Source organism: Natator depressus, chromosome 1, assembly GCF_965152275.1.
Source record: "Natator depressus isolate rNatDep1 chromosome 1, rNatDep2.hap1, whole genome shotgun sequence".
Classification (NCBI taxonomy): domain Eukaryota; kingdom Metazoa; phylum Chordata; order Testudines; family Cheloniidae; genus Natator; species Natator depressus.
The window spans coordinates 155,971,293-155,986,606 of NC_134234.1; the positions used below are offsets into that span (position 1 = coordinate 155,971,293).

At 41.9% G+C, this 15,314-nt stretch overlaps 1 protein-coding gene across 1 annotated transcript; it reads left to right on the forward strand.

The window, feature by feature from the left end:
- The first annotated feature begins 4,979 nt into the window (after positions 1-4,979).
- On the forward strand, positions 4,980-11,437 carry LOC141997267 (trefoil factor 1-like). Its single transcript, XM_074969568.1, has 4 exons — positions 4,980-5,061; positions 6,104-6,250; positions 10,392-10,541; positions 11,368-11,437. Exons 1-4 carry the CDS (start codon positions 4,980-4,982, stop codon positions 11,373-11,375), a joined length of 387 nt encoding a protein of 128 aa, XP_074825669.1. The 3' UTR covers positions 11,376-11,437.
- Positions 11,438-15,314: the final 3,877 nt, after the last annotated feature.

The window sequence follows — 15,314 nt, forward strand, 5'->3', positions numbered from 1 at the left end:
AATCATGTGTTTGCAAAAGAATAGAAGCCGATAGCTTTCAGATTAAGTTGTTTGTGAAGGGCCCGATCCTATACTCTTTGCATAGGTAAATCTTCAGTGGAAGTTTTGCCCTTGTGAGTAGAATGGGATTGGGCCCAACACTTGACAGCGCAAGGATAACAGACTTAATAAATAATTTATTAAGCAATAGGAGTGACAAATTCTATAAGTACTTTTTAGGAGTCGCACCAAGGTCTAGTAATCAACTCAACATTGCTGCCCCGTTCTGTCAGCAACAGAGTTCCTCACTTTTGGATACAAAGGAATTCATTTAGTCATTTGCTTTTCGTATAAAAGAAGAAGGTTTCAGCAACCTAAGCTTTTCTTATGGTTTGATGCAGCTCCCACTGAAGCCAGTGGAAGGACTCCCATTGATTTCCGTGTGTGCTGCATCAGACTCTTAGGTTGCATTGACAAAATTGTGTGTAGGACAAGAAACTGAATTCCTTTACCTGAAATGTGAAGTTTTCTCCATGTGATGGTAGGAAGAAGTCTATCATGAATTGCTGGATGTTAACTTGTAACACAGACCACTTCTGCTTGCTCCTGCATAATATATGAAGCAAAGGATGAACAAAGTGCTAACCCATTATACTTTGATGGATCATGACTTCCAGAAAGAAACTCCAATAAACGGAGTATGGATGGATTTTGAGAAAAATGAGCTTTGCTATGGTAGGCCAAAATATTTATTACAGGGTCAGTAATGTTTTTTCAATTAATAAGTGATCCTCAAAACAAATGGGGGAGGCGAAAAGAGTTCTTAATGTTGACGAATAGCACACTGTCAAAGAACTCAGTGCAGGAAACAAGCCAGGGATTTAAAAAAAGTCATTCACCCATTTGATACTAGTGAACAGGAAGATTTTCCTGGTGAGCAGGAGGGCACATCCCATCAATATGTGCAGAGTATAAACTGTCTGAGGTAGGGGGTGGAAAAAGGCTGAGTTAGTTAGGGATGGTCAATAAATTACTTGGAAAACTGGATTTTTGATTAAGTGACACTTTTCTAGAAAACAGCCTAATTTCCATGACACATTTGACTTTTTTCAACCCCCACCACCCCCAAATACTTGAAGACTGAAAAAATGTTGGCCAAAAATGAAACTATTTGATTCAGAAATGCTGCCAGGTACCTCATAGGAGTTATAGTTCAACTGCCTCTTGCCCCCATTCTCATGGACCATTCTCCCTGGCTCGACTATATCTCCCATGATGCAACTCAATAAGAGGGGCGATGGTGGTGCATCATGGGAGATTTAGTCCAGTCCATGTTCCAACTAGTCTAATCAGTTGTGTATCTGTGGAAGCAGAGCTGCGCCGGTTTGAAGATGACGTGCCCTGACTGAGTGCTAGTATCAGGAGGCTTTATGCCTTTGTAAAGCATTCTGCATCTTGAACTGTGTAGAGAGTGTACTGGGTAGATGGACTTGCCAGACCCTCATGCTACCTGCCTCTATGCCTTCCTTGCTGCCCTCCATACTTGCCTGTCCTCTCCCGCCTCAGTGCAACATAGTAAACAATGGCAACAGAATTCCCATACAGACCAACCTAATAATGTCCACTGAGTCAGGACTTGCCTTTGATTAGCCACAATAGGGTAACCTTGGGAGCAGGGGGGTGGACTATAGTGAACAAGCCAGAGCATGGAAATGGGGAGGAGAGGTGGTTCCTTTTTGATCATTAAAAGCAAGAAGTCCCTCCTCCCGCCCCACCCCCAAAAAAAAACCTGCAAAGGGAATTCATTTTTTCCCTTGTCAATATGTAACCATGCCCCCTGCATGGGTCATTTGTGGGGAATGAACACCGGACCTCTGGATCAAAAAGCATGAGGCCCTATTTGCTTGAGCTAAATGATCAGATCCTCAGCTGATCTAAATTGTCAGCGCTCTATTGACTTCAATGGAGCTATGGCTGTTTACACCAGCTCATGATCTACCTATGAACTAGCCTACTCTTTTGGAAGCAGTCGCAGGTTCATACATGTCTATATATGGTCCAACCACTAAAAGGATCAAAGACCTACACTCTGCCAGTGAGGACTGCATATATGCAGAACATCATTTTCTCTTGGTCATTGAAGTAACTAGATGAACATGGTAGCTGTAGAACACATGCAGGTGTGGCTCAAAGGTTTTGTCAGCATGAGTCTCAGAAGATCTACATAACTCCTGAGTGATGAACCCACACACAAGTGATGTATGCAGGTCATCCCAAATAGATGTCAATAAAATCTTTTTAGCAAAGTACACCATTCTGTTTTCTTCATTTGCCACATTTTACATTAAAAATATTTAGCAGTTATGTTCACAGCATACAATACACCACAGAAATATTTATCTTCTTTTTATTAGTACTGTTTTTGTATCCTTCCACCTTACATGCCTTGGAATCATGTCTGACAAAACAGACCACAAAGGCAGACAATACAGTCTGAAAATTCTAAATATGGAAAAGCTATCTTAGGCTATTAACAGTGGTGTCAGGATTTTAAGCTCTGATCATACCTCTCAAAGAAACCTCTTTCTAAGGAACGTCTTTCAATTTAATCCCATAATTCCCTACATTCCTCACAGATTTGGTGTCCCTCTCATTTTTTTTTTATGTTTCACAGGATACAAACAGAGAAGCCAAATAAAAACAAAATACTCGTACTGGAAGATTGCAACATAACACTACATTATTTCTTAGAAATCAGAATGATAAAAGAACCCAGAAAAAGAGATAGACAAAGCAGGCTGCTCCCTAAAACAGAGAAGCATAACTCATCTCACCTAACTCTAAGCTGTCTGTCTGCTGACAAACTGTGCTAGGCCCAGACTACATGCTTCCCTACAGACCCCATAACCTGCAAGCAGGACCAAGAAACCTCTTACTCTTAAAGTAATAATGTTAAAATTTGTACATGGTCTTCAATACACCACCCTTTTGTTTAAAATTATTTAAGACAGAAGTAACGGGGTCATTACACTAAATAGGTGAATCCCACAGCACTGTAATGTACCTGCATGAATAATTTTATGCCCCTTTTTGGTCTTTGTCACATTTGTGCCTTGGCAAGTTGAGAGGTATGGGTCTAATATCGCACAGTCTATCAGAGTTAGAAACAAATTGATTTCCCCACTGGAAAGATTGATGTAATAATGGTCTATCAGGCCGACCCCAATTGTGAGCACAACTGTTAGAAAGTGGGTGAAAGTTCACAAAATGTTACCATCACCTATAACAAGTGTGGACAGAAAAAGATATGAAAGGGAGACAGAGACTGGACTAGTTCAGACAGAAAGCTCTACTGATCCAACCCCAGGTCTGTGTTGAGATCATATCTGGTTAATAAGAGAATGGAAATTAATGGACCAAAATTGATGTGCTGGAAATCAGGACTAACTGGTGGACAAGTAATGAGGGTATGAGCTATTCTACCCAGCGCCACCCTTTTAGGGTTCTTATAAAAGGGACTCTCCGGGGATCAAATAGGGAATAGACTCCTGGGGGAATCCCTTGAGCAAAGGCCAACAGGCTTCTGCTTCATTCCAGAGACTGTCCTTCGCTGGTGAACCTTGATCATCAGTATGTCTAGACCAGCACACCAGTGAGGACGCCTGACCATCGCTGCTGGACCAGTGAGGATCCCAGACTGATATACGTGAGATTCTACCCTGCCTTCCTTTTCCTTTGCGTCCACCACTATCTTCCTCTGGGGCTCTGTCTGCTAGCTTTACACTTGAGCCAGAGACCAATCGCACCACATGACACCAGCACAACAAGATTAAATGGCTCATTGAAGTCCGTGCAGCCTGAGATAGATAAAGGAGAGGGACCTGGCCAGACCAGCCATATGACATCCCAGACCAGGGAAGTGAGCCAGAGTCGAGAGCAATAGCTGTCATGGCCAGCCTGACAGCCCAAAGCATCCACCTGTGACTGACCACCCCTTTGTATTGTGAGAATGTCAACAAAAGCCTTATTTCTCCCACCTTTACTATCCTTTTTCTTCCTTCCTTTTTCTTTCTGTTTTGCCAGAAGCAGAAAAAGTAACCACCATTCTCAGAGGTCAACTCAATATACAACAGAACTAATCCTTTCTTCTCCACTAAGATGGACTTTTTGACAAAATATGAGTCTTTAACCAATATCCTCGCTCTAAAAAGGACTTTGATAAGTTTGGATTAAGTTTGTTTTGCATAACCACTCTATTGCAAGATGCTTTTTCTCTTGTGTGACCTAATCAATACATTTCCAAACTTTGGCCTTTTTTTTTTTTTTTTTTTTTTTAGTGTTTGCACCCTGGGATTAAGCTGGCCAAGGTCTCTCTGCTCATCATAACCCCAAACCATATTGGACTATTTGGTGTTGTACAGTGACAGGGTCAGGTTAATACCTTTGACTCCCTGGGCTCACCTATTCCATTGAAATTAACACAACAGTTCTTTGCTTCCTAATGTGAAGTGGTTTCCTTCTCTACAGGCCAAATGGATTGTGAGCTATCCTTTCACTGGTTCAGAAGTGAATATCGCCTGCTCTGGGCCTTGGCCCAGTGGAAGTCTTGAAGCAGAAATTATATATTTGGAGGGAAAATATTGCTCTGGCAAGTTGTTTTATTAGAAATATGCAGCGACAGTTTGAAGTTGCTCAGAGGTTTGGAATGTTCCCAAGGAAATGAGCTCAGGTGAGGTAGTCAAAGGTGTATGATTAATGCAGTTTGTCACAGGAGTTTGCGTTTTATCAAATGGATATCACCACCACATATATGATATACTTGGTTAGATTTTCTAATCAAAATAAAAAGATACTCAAGGTGGAGCCTGGTCTGGCAAAGCATTATCTGAACCTACTGCACAAACATAGAACAGGGTATAAAATGAATCCTTCTGAATGTAAGGGGTACTTATCCGAGATCCAAATTCTCTCTCTTTTCTTTTTGAGAACTCCACACTGCAATGGACCAGAAGGGGATCCAGTTACTGTCAGTCATCCTCATTTTAGGGCTCAGTGCACTGACTGAAGGAGCAGAAGCCCCAGGTAAGTATATTTATTTGCTATTGCATTCAGAAGTACTTACATGGGCCTGATGCTGCTGATTTCAATAGCAGCAAGAGCAGATCTCCTATTTGTGTACAATAAAATATTAACATTTCATCTCAAGGTATTGTTCCATGACGCTGATCCGGCTGCTACTGAACTCAATAGCAAAAATCCCCCTGACTTCACTGGGAGCAAGATTAACATTCATACGCTTAGCAAAACAAGCAGCAATCTACAAAAAGGAGTAGTAATAGACATCGAACCTGGTACTACCCATTAGAAAACCAGAAAGATCTTGCCTCATGATGTGCTATTGTAGCCAATTCTCTGCAAAAAGCGCACTGTTTATTTTAACTTATACCACACTGTTGTGCCAATACAAGCAGAAAGTTGTATATAAATATTGCATAATCAGACAAAGAAATCCAATTAGACAACCCAAGAAACGGGCAGCAAGTAACTAGGCTTGATGCATTTAGACAGCTTTTATTGAACCAATCTATTACTGATGCCTCTACTGTAAGATTAGAATGTTAAAATTCCAGCTATTACAATTTGCATCTGATCCCTTATTTTACAATAACCTGACTACCATGGTTTTGCATCTTCACAACTGTACTAATTTGCATGGAACCCTTCTCTCTCTCTTTCTTTCTAAAAGATCAGCAAAGGTGTCAAAATTTGCTGGATCTGGAATAGTATATGATGTTACATTCTTACTCCTGGGCCTGATCCAAAGTTTACTGAACTCAGTGGGCCTCATTCCATTACCTGAATGGGCTTTGGGGGAGAACAGTAATTCTTAATGGGTGAAACCCTGGTCCCACTGAAGTCAATGGAAGTTTTGCCATTGACCTCAATGGAGCCAGTATCGTCATACTGTTGAAAAGCTGTAGACCAAATGATTTCTGGCTTCAGTGGGTCATGGAGAATTTATGTTTGCAAGATTGTTTGAAACCAGTGAAAGTGCCACTGATAAAAAAACCACTAATAGGGATAACGAGAGAGAGATGGTGACATTGATTTTTGTTCTAAACAGCTCCATGCCAATGTACTGTGGCTCCAAAAACCAGAGTGAACTGCGGGCCTCCAGGAATCACTGCCAAGCAATGCAAGGACAAAGGATGCTGTTTCAGTTCAGAAGTTCCTGGCGTCCCCTGGTGCTTCATTCCTCTTGCAAGGAAATGTAATGTACCTTTCTGAAACGTGTCTGATTTCCCTAGTGCTTAACTATGCAAAAATGTGTCCAGGTGGGAAACAGTGCTACTTACACAATAAGAAGGACAACCAAATGGGTGCAGATTTCTATTAGAACGCTGCAAAGAGTGAGGACAGTGAAAAATACTAGTGTAGGCAACATTCAACCTTACTTGCAAGTCTCCTATATCTCTATTTTTCTCACATGCTCTACATCAGTCATTTGCTTTCTCTCCTGGATAGAAGTTAGCAAGTAATTAAAAGTGGCCCCCATCTGCAGCCGTGTTGACTAAAGTTAGGAATGTCTTTGTTAATTTATATTTGTTTTCTAAGTGGCTATCCAGGCCTAGAGTTACTCCACATCGAGTCTGATCCAAGGCCAGGAAAAAAAAAATCTTTAAGGGGACATGAGCCCATCTTTAACTGCTTAGTGCCTTCTGCAAAAGACCCCTGGGTCTATCTTCTCTCCAGTCTCTCCAAACTCCTGATACTTCTCTCCATTCTCACTCACTCCCCATTTTAACTCCAGTTTTCTGTTCTCCTCCCCTCCCCCGCACTCATTCACGGCATCCCTCCCATTATGCTCTTCAGGTAAGGTGCCCCAACTGCAGAACCTCAGCCCCTGCTTTAGCTTCTTCCTTGAATAAGTCCTATGGATCCTGTATTATTTTGTTTTTTTCCTTAAAATTTGAAAAGATGTTCCCAAACTTTGTCTCTAACGGACACCAGACTTAACTGAATAGGAGTTGTAGGGCCATGGCGCTGATCCTGCAACATGTAGCATACAGGGAAATTCTGCTGTGCTCGCATGCTTCATATAGCAAGATTTGAGCCATGGATGTAACTCAAGACACTAAGGACTTGACTGAGGAAACTATTCTATAGTGATTCCAGGCTGGAGATAGAAACTCCGCCATAGAGTTGGGCCCTGTACAGAATAAATGAATTAATTAATTTAGCCTCAAAAACCTCTAGAGTACCTTGCAAAGACCTCAGAGCTATGTGGTGTCCAGTCCTATTAATAAATATCTAAAGGGGCTGCCTTTTCCTTTTGTTTTATTGTATCCATAATGCTTAATTCTAATTTAGTACTACCCACTGAAGTCAAGAAGGGCAAGGGATTCTTATCTGTAAATGAAGCCACCAACTCTTAACACGAGTAGTTGGAGGATATTGAACATGTACACTGGAGCAAGTTTGTTTCTGGCTAGCAAGGAATAGACAGAGAAGTAGTGAAACACCTACATTCAAGAATATCCTCTCTTTGGTACCCAGAGTATTTAGGCCATAGAATTCAAATCCTTTTATTTTAGGACCAAGAGAAGAAACAACATCAAACAGATATGGGATGATACACCCCTTTTCAACACCCTTCTCCAAAAGAAAGAGCCGTAGTTTTACCTGAAAAATGCTTGAGAACTAAAGAGCTCTTAAAAAGAAAGAACAAGCCCATTTCAACCCTGCTTTTAGGCAACTTATGCCAGAGGAGAGTCCTACTAAGAACACCCAAAGGGCAGCAAACCCTGTGTAAAGCTTTTCCTGTAGTATTAGATATTTATAAACCTATTGACTAGGAGAGACAATGCAAAGCGCTCATCAACAGTAGAATGGTAAGTCTAGAAACTCTCTTATTATTCACATAACTACTGCACATCAGACCTGCTGTAGCAGTATAGTTCACAGACACCTTAATACTTTACGGACTAGGTTCAGCCTCCATAAGTCATTTGGTCTCTATCATGATGAGTCATTTTTATTACCTTTCATAAAGATAAGATGGATAATGCTTCCATTCCAGCCCCTAAGTAGCCAGATCTCTATTCAGCAGTGAAGAGGACAGGGGGAAAACAAACAAACAAAAACCAGGGTCAAAGAGAAAAGAATATAAGTGTGATTCAGTTCTGAAAAGCAAGCATTCAAAAAAGGCAGCTTCTTGCTCAGCAGGTTTGCTTCCCCCCTGTATTCAGTTCTTTCCTGTTACCTTAATGACACAACCAGATCTTTACTCCTGTCGGCCCTGAAGAGCCACCACAGCTCTGGGAGGAAGATACGTTTTATTCCTTCTTTTGCATCATCAACAACTTTCTGCTCTAAGTTCCAATTAGTTAAAGCCATGCAAACTCATTGAAGGCAACTGGAGTTGCACATTTAGCACTGAGGACATAATATGAAAATAGTGAGATTGCATACTTGTAACAGGCAGTTTTCTAACAGAACCTTTATTACAATTTATACGATACATGAGACAGAAAGAAGCCATCTGGGCTGTCAGAGCCCAGACTGATTTTGTACTCTGAGAATTAGGAGGGCGAAGAGGGAATCATTTTATTTTATAAATGGAACATGTTTCTTATGACAGGTTTCAGAGTAACAGCCGTGTTAGTCTGTATTCGCAAAAAGAACAGGAGGACTTGTGGCACCTTAGAGACTAACCAATTTATTTGACCATGAGCTTTCGTGAGCTACAGCTCACTTCATCGGATGTAGCTCACGAAAGCTCATGCTCAAATAAATTGGTTAGTCTCTAAGGTGCCACAAGTCCTCCTTTTCATGTTTCTTATGGGAATCATGAGAAACAAATGGCAGAATCGCACAGTGCCATTTTTACAAATTCACTTTTCAGAGCAGGACTGCACATCAATAAATATTATTGTGCAGGAACACCATACCGGGGCTGCATGGTGGTGAGATATGCCCACATAAGTTTTTCCACAGCTGCTGAAGGGGAATTGGAGATTTACCAAACAGATATGCACAGCTACAGTTATCAGCTGATGTCAATTCTGCAATGGTCTCCTGGATCCCGACGTGAACTTTCACCCCTAGTTTGGAGCATGGACCCTGATTACCTCCTAAGCAGCCTACTTCCCTCGCGTGATGGAAGGCTGAGCGCTGATATAACCAATTCCCCTCAGTCTGACCTACTTGCTGAACAGCTGCTCTTGCCTGCCCACCTCGGCTGCGCTCCTCCCACCAGGCTAAGAAGGTACAGCACCCTTGTTAGGAGCCAGATTCTGATTTCTGAGGCTTTAGGGAACCTTTCTCAGATCTGCCCTATGAAAGGGTCAGGCTGAATTGCAGTCTATGTGATCTGGAGAACACAGGTGCTGTTCCATTCTGACTCCCTAGGGCAGGGGGAGACACCACCATTGTTTTTAGTGGGGAGGGGTGAGGAAGAGGCAAGATCATGACTTCACCATTGACTCTGCTCCTGCATGCTAGGTAGTTCTAGGAAGCATTTTGCCTCTGAGGCACAATTCCTCCCCACGATCCTGCTGAGGTGGGAGGGCTCCCCACCCCCCTTTATTCTGGACTTAAGCTAAACAGGCATAGCTTTGCCCCATGTGAATCTGGTACCTATGTTGAGAAGACTGGCCTGGCTGTCATGTTCAGTTATTGGCCAAACCTCACTAATGTATTGTTTAAGTTCTAAGCTGCATTGTTGTCATGTTACACGTGCCCCAGATCAGAGAAGTTTACACTCTGTACAAAGCCAATTATTACACAATTATTAAAACATTTAACCTTTTGCTTCCAGGTACTGGGATCTGGTTTTGATTCCTTCATTCTGCTGGATTATTTAAATCAGGCAGTTTCTGCGGTTAGCACCTTCTGTAGGAAATGTGGGCCAAATTCTCTGCCCCCACTGCACTCCCTTTACCTCACTCAGAGCAATGGGAGCGGCCAAAGCACCATGCACTCCCACAATCCCCATCTAGCAGTTGGTCCCTAGTTGCTCTAAACTGCACCTGTGACCAAGGCTGGGTGTAGAATCAAGGAGCTGTAACGGGCTCCTTGACAGAACCCTCCTCCCCCCACCACACCCAGCACATGTTTGATGCAGCAGGGACTCTGTCTCTTTATTTCTATAACCAAGTCCAGTGCTATTAAACTAACAGTTTGTCAGTGGATTACAAATAAACATCATGTACGCCTCCACCTACCTGTCTGTAGCCATCTGATGTCTGGTCTTACACTTAGATTGTTAGATGTCTGGGGCAGGAACTGTGTTTTTGTTCTGTGTTTGATCAGCACCTGGCCCATGACTGGGGGTCCTGGGTGCTGTGGTAATATTAATAATGAATAGAATGAAAGAAACCTAAGGTAACGTGCCTTTTTAAAAAAAACAGATAAAAAGGTCTGTCCAGCAGAGGTAAAACTCAGAAAGAACTGTGGTTACCCCGGCATCCCTGCTACAGTATGTAAGGCGAGAGGATGTTGTTTTGAGTCAAGGCCCCCTGCTGTCGCCTGGTGCTTTTATCCTCTTCTGGTAGAGGAAGGTAAGTTATGTGTGTGAAGTAAAGTTAATTTTCTCAGGGCATGAACACATAGAGGCTTGTAGTTGGGAATTTTACTCTTTGACTTTCTGATCTGCATGAGACTTTGCAGGCTAAGCGTTAGTAGAGAATTCCCTTAGACTAAGCTTCATGGAGTCTTCCGTCATTATTTGCTTGTGTTGAAGGCTTGCATGCTCAGGGTGTGAGTGAGGTAGAGATCTTTAATGTTTAAAAAAGGGGGGATGAATAATCATAGAAATGTGGGCCTGGAAGGGACGTCAAGAGCTCATCCAGTCCATCCCCCTATGCTGAGGCAGGACATAACGATGTATTACATGACACTCACCGCTGTTATAATGTTGCCTGCAGTGATGCAAGAGGTGTGGCGATAAAGGGATATGAAGACAGTTCTTGTGCATACAGTACTTAGTACTGCTCTGCGGCTAACCCTCTCTAACCGGGATCCTGCATCCTAGGACCAGCCATCAGGGTGTCAATGCCACAAGGAGGGCACAGGAAGGTGGTTCAGAGTCCAGATGGGGCATCTCAGCCTCTCTGGAACTTCCCCTCTGTGGATCACAGCCCTCAGTTTAGTCATCTCCTCTGTGTCACAGAAATAATAACACCTTTACACATGCTCCTCGATAGATCTTCATAACTCATGTGCCTTAAACATATAGAAAGATGTGTAGGAGGGAACTGTTGTGCTGAATAATTGCCTGACATACAACTTTTTGTTATCTGCCACAAACAAACACATGCTTTTAATCTTCTGTGGATCTGATGAAAAAATTCAACTCTTAACCCATTTCCCCTCTTTCTTCCCTAGATTGTTAGAGACCATCCACGAGGAAATTGCACCAGGAACCTCTCTATCAATGGATCTACTCACACAGGAAAATAATAGAAAGCCTTCACATCTTACACTTCGCACTCTGTAATAATTCTGATTTCCAGATCATTTTTGCCTTGGATTTACTCCTTTTCCGATGACCCAGTTAATAATAGCTTTTATTCTTTTCAGTAGGTTGGTACCAAGCAGCTGTCCAAAGCAATAAAAGAATCAAAACAAAATGTATAAATGCTGAGTTGTCCTTTGTTTTTAATTGTCCCAATATTTCTCCCTTCCTCTAGATGTACATACTTTAGTGCTCTGCAGATGAGACATTAGTCAATAATATTTCTGACACAAACCACAGGACTTTCAGTTAGGGTCAGATTGCGATGCCCTTACCAGAGCTGGGGGGAATTTTTTGATGAAACTGTTGTTGTAAAATGCTGATTTGTTGAAACTGAAACTTTTCACAAAATTATGACAGTTTCTACAAAACTTTCACTGGGGAGGGTTCTTGGGTCCAGGAGGGACTTTCTCTTCAAAACGCTAATAGTCTCTGTGGGAACTAGGTTCAATTCCATGCTCTGCCCAATTCAGAGCAGGAACTTGAAGTGGTATCTTGCTCATCCTAGCTGAGTGCTTCAGCCACCGGCTATTGTCTCACCTGGCTGCTGCCTGAAAAATTTTAAGGGTCTCAATTTTGTCCCATTGAGGAAGGGAAAAATCCTTGACCTCTACAATTTTTGCTGGACCAGAAATACCATTTCCCATCCATCTCTAGTTTGTATTCATAATGGCTCATTCACTTTAAGGTCCCTTTACACTGATGGAATAAAGGACTAATCAGATACCTCCAGAGCAAGAAGTACAAATGGCTACAACTTGAGCTAAAGAGGCAAGCTCTGTAGCTGTGAACTTTAACAGCCTGGCATCCTCAAGCTCAGTCACAGACCTAACTTACATTGAGCGGTGGGTTAGATGCTGATAGCTGTAAATTGTGGTAGATTAAATAGTTATTAGACACAATTCCCTCCCTACTTGATATAAGGAACACAAACTCTAAGAAGTGGCAGAGTCAGAACAGTAAGGAATTGCTGTGTAGAGCTGGTGAATTACATGACTCAGAGATGGTTTCAGGAAACCTCTGCAATTCATTCATTCAGGAATCCTGCCAGGAGAGTGCAGCAGATTGAGAAAACATTGTAAAATAGGTACCTTTACTGGATTAAAGGAAGAGTGCTTCTGTACAGCTGAACAAATAATGGATTGTTTGCTTTTTTTTGGTTTGCTGGCAATTTTGAAAACAATTCAAAAAAGTTTAGTTTTGTCTCAAACCGAAAAAGACATTTTCTGAATTTTTTTAGCAAATTGAAAAAATGTTTGAGTCAAAATCTTTTTGGTAACTATCATAAATATAAAGGGAAGGGAAAATTCCTTTAAAATCCCTCCTGGCCAGAGGAAAAACCCTTTCACCTGTAAAGGGTTAAGAAGCTAGGATAACCTCACTGGCACCTGACCAATGAGGAGACAAGATACTTTCAAAGCTGGAGAGGGGGAGAAACAAAGGGTCTGTGTCTGTCTGGGTGATGCTTTTGCCGGGAATGGAGTCTTAGAATTTAGTAAGTAATCTAGCTAGATATGCGTTAGATTATGATTTCTTTAAATGGCTGAGAAAATAAGATGTGCTGAATGGAATGGATATTCCTGTTTTTGTGTCTTTTTGTAACTTAAGGTTTTGCCTAGAGGGATTCTCTGTGTTTTGAATCTAATTACCCGGTAAGGTATTTACCATCCTGATTTTACAGAGGTGATTCTTTTTACCTTTTCTTCTTTTAAGAAACTGAATGTTTTTTTCATTGTTCTAAGATCCAAGGGTTTGGGTCTGTGGTCACCTATGCAAATTGGTGAGGATTTTTATCAAACCTTCCCCAGAAAAAAGGGAGGTAAGATTTGGGAGGATTTGGGGGGGAAAGACGTTTCCAAATGAACTCTTTCCCAGTAACCGGTGTTAGACGTTTGGTGGTGGCAGCAAAAGTCCAAGGGCAAAGGGTAAAATAGTTTGTACCTTGGGGAAGTTTTAACCTAAGCTGGTAAAAGTAAGCTTAGGAAGTTTTCATGCAGTTCCACTTTGATAAATAATTCAATAGTCTCCACAGCAAGGATTTGAATTTAGGCCTCCTACATGAGGGCCTCAACTACCAGGCCATAGAATCATTGTCATTCACTTTCCTTGGCCAAGTGACCATCCATTGTCATCATGAAGGGCTGTAACTGAGCAGGGTGTTTGTGGATCACAGTAGTGGCTAAATCTGGGATTTAAGCACCTAAATTCCTTTGTGAATCTGGGCCCTGGAGCCGTGTCCCTGTGTGGCTCCTGCAAGTGCTAACACCAGTATAACTGATTCAGTGCTAGTGCTGGCATGGGGGCGGTGGCGTGGAGGATCTTGGGTACATTCCTCAGTATGTGCTGTTTGTAGCCTATCTCTGTGTACACATCCTCACGAGAGCTAGAGGCAATGCTTTGGGCTAGCACCCAAAAGGTGCTCTCCACCCTCAATTGCCCCTGAAGTTAGTGAGCTCCCAGTTGCACTGGTGTCAGTGGAGTTACTCCTAACTGTAACATCAGTGTGCGATATCAGGCCCTGGGGCAGCTGAGTGCATGCCCCAACTCACATCCCTTTTACACTACTAACTGCTCACAGCAGAGTCAGTTGCCATTAAAGAAATGATGTCAGAAAATAGGCCAACCACACCCTGATATACAGATCCACAATTCTGGCAACACCTAGTGGAATAGGAGAGGTACATTTATTTATGTTATTACCCTTGCTTAATCACTGTATTACTTAAGAGTGATTGCCGTGTTAGTCTGTACTAGCAAAAACAACAAGGAGTACTTGTGGCACCTTAGAGACTAACAAATTTATTTGGGCATAAGCTTTCGTAGGCTAAAACCCACTTCATCGGATGCATCCGATATGCCCAAATAAATTTGTTAGTCTCTAAGGTGCCACAAGTACTCCTCGGTTTTTTTGTATTAATTAAGTGGTCTCAGCTGGGTTTTGAATGAACACTTTATAGAGTTGAATGGACTGGAAGAAGGGAGCATTTCATTGCTTTGCACCTGTTACTGTTTTTCAGGACTATTCAGGGTTAAGAGGATATGAAAGCTTAAACTTTGCCAATTGCTACAAAACAGTTATGATTGGTGATTTTTCTGCATGTGCAACTAGTGCTTTTCTCCTGGCCTTGGTAACTATTGGAACTGGCCAGCACACCAGACAAACCTAAGAAAGCTTCCATGGTTCTTTTTGTGACTATACTGGTCAGGACGGTGGGTTTATCTCAATATGTCTAAAGGTACTTATATGCCCTCCCCTTATCATTATATCTGAGCAGCTCACAACCTTTAATGTATTTATTTATCCACACAACACCACTGTGAGGTAGGGCAGTGCTCTTATCCCCATTTTACAGATGGGGAACTGAAGCACAGAGAGGCTAAGTGACTTGCCCAAGATCTCATAGGATGCCTGTGGCAGAGCAGGGAATTGACTGCAGAGCTCCTGATTTGTGCCCTAATCGCTGGGCCAACCTTCATTCCTCATTTTAAAAAAAAAGCCCACTATTTCCATACTCAAAAATACTAAAACTCTATGTTTGGCTTTGTAGTAAACCATCTACTTAACGTATTTCAGTGATCAGACTGCAGGACTTTTGGGCTTCTATATGAAGATTAATATAATTAAACAGTTAAATTAAATCTCTGGTTCATGGCCCAGGCAAGCACAGAAAATAGTAGAGCTGGTCAAGAACTTTGACTAGAAAAATAGGGTTCCATTTTTTAACTTTCCCTATAAGATACCACATAGTGTTTATCGGAACTATGGAAAGGAAAACCAAGGGAGTGAGCTTTGCAGCAGCTCAATGGCATGTTTAGT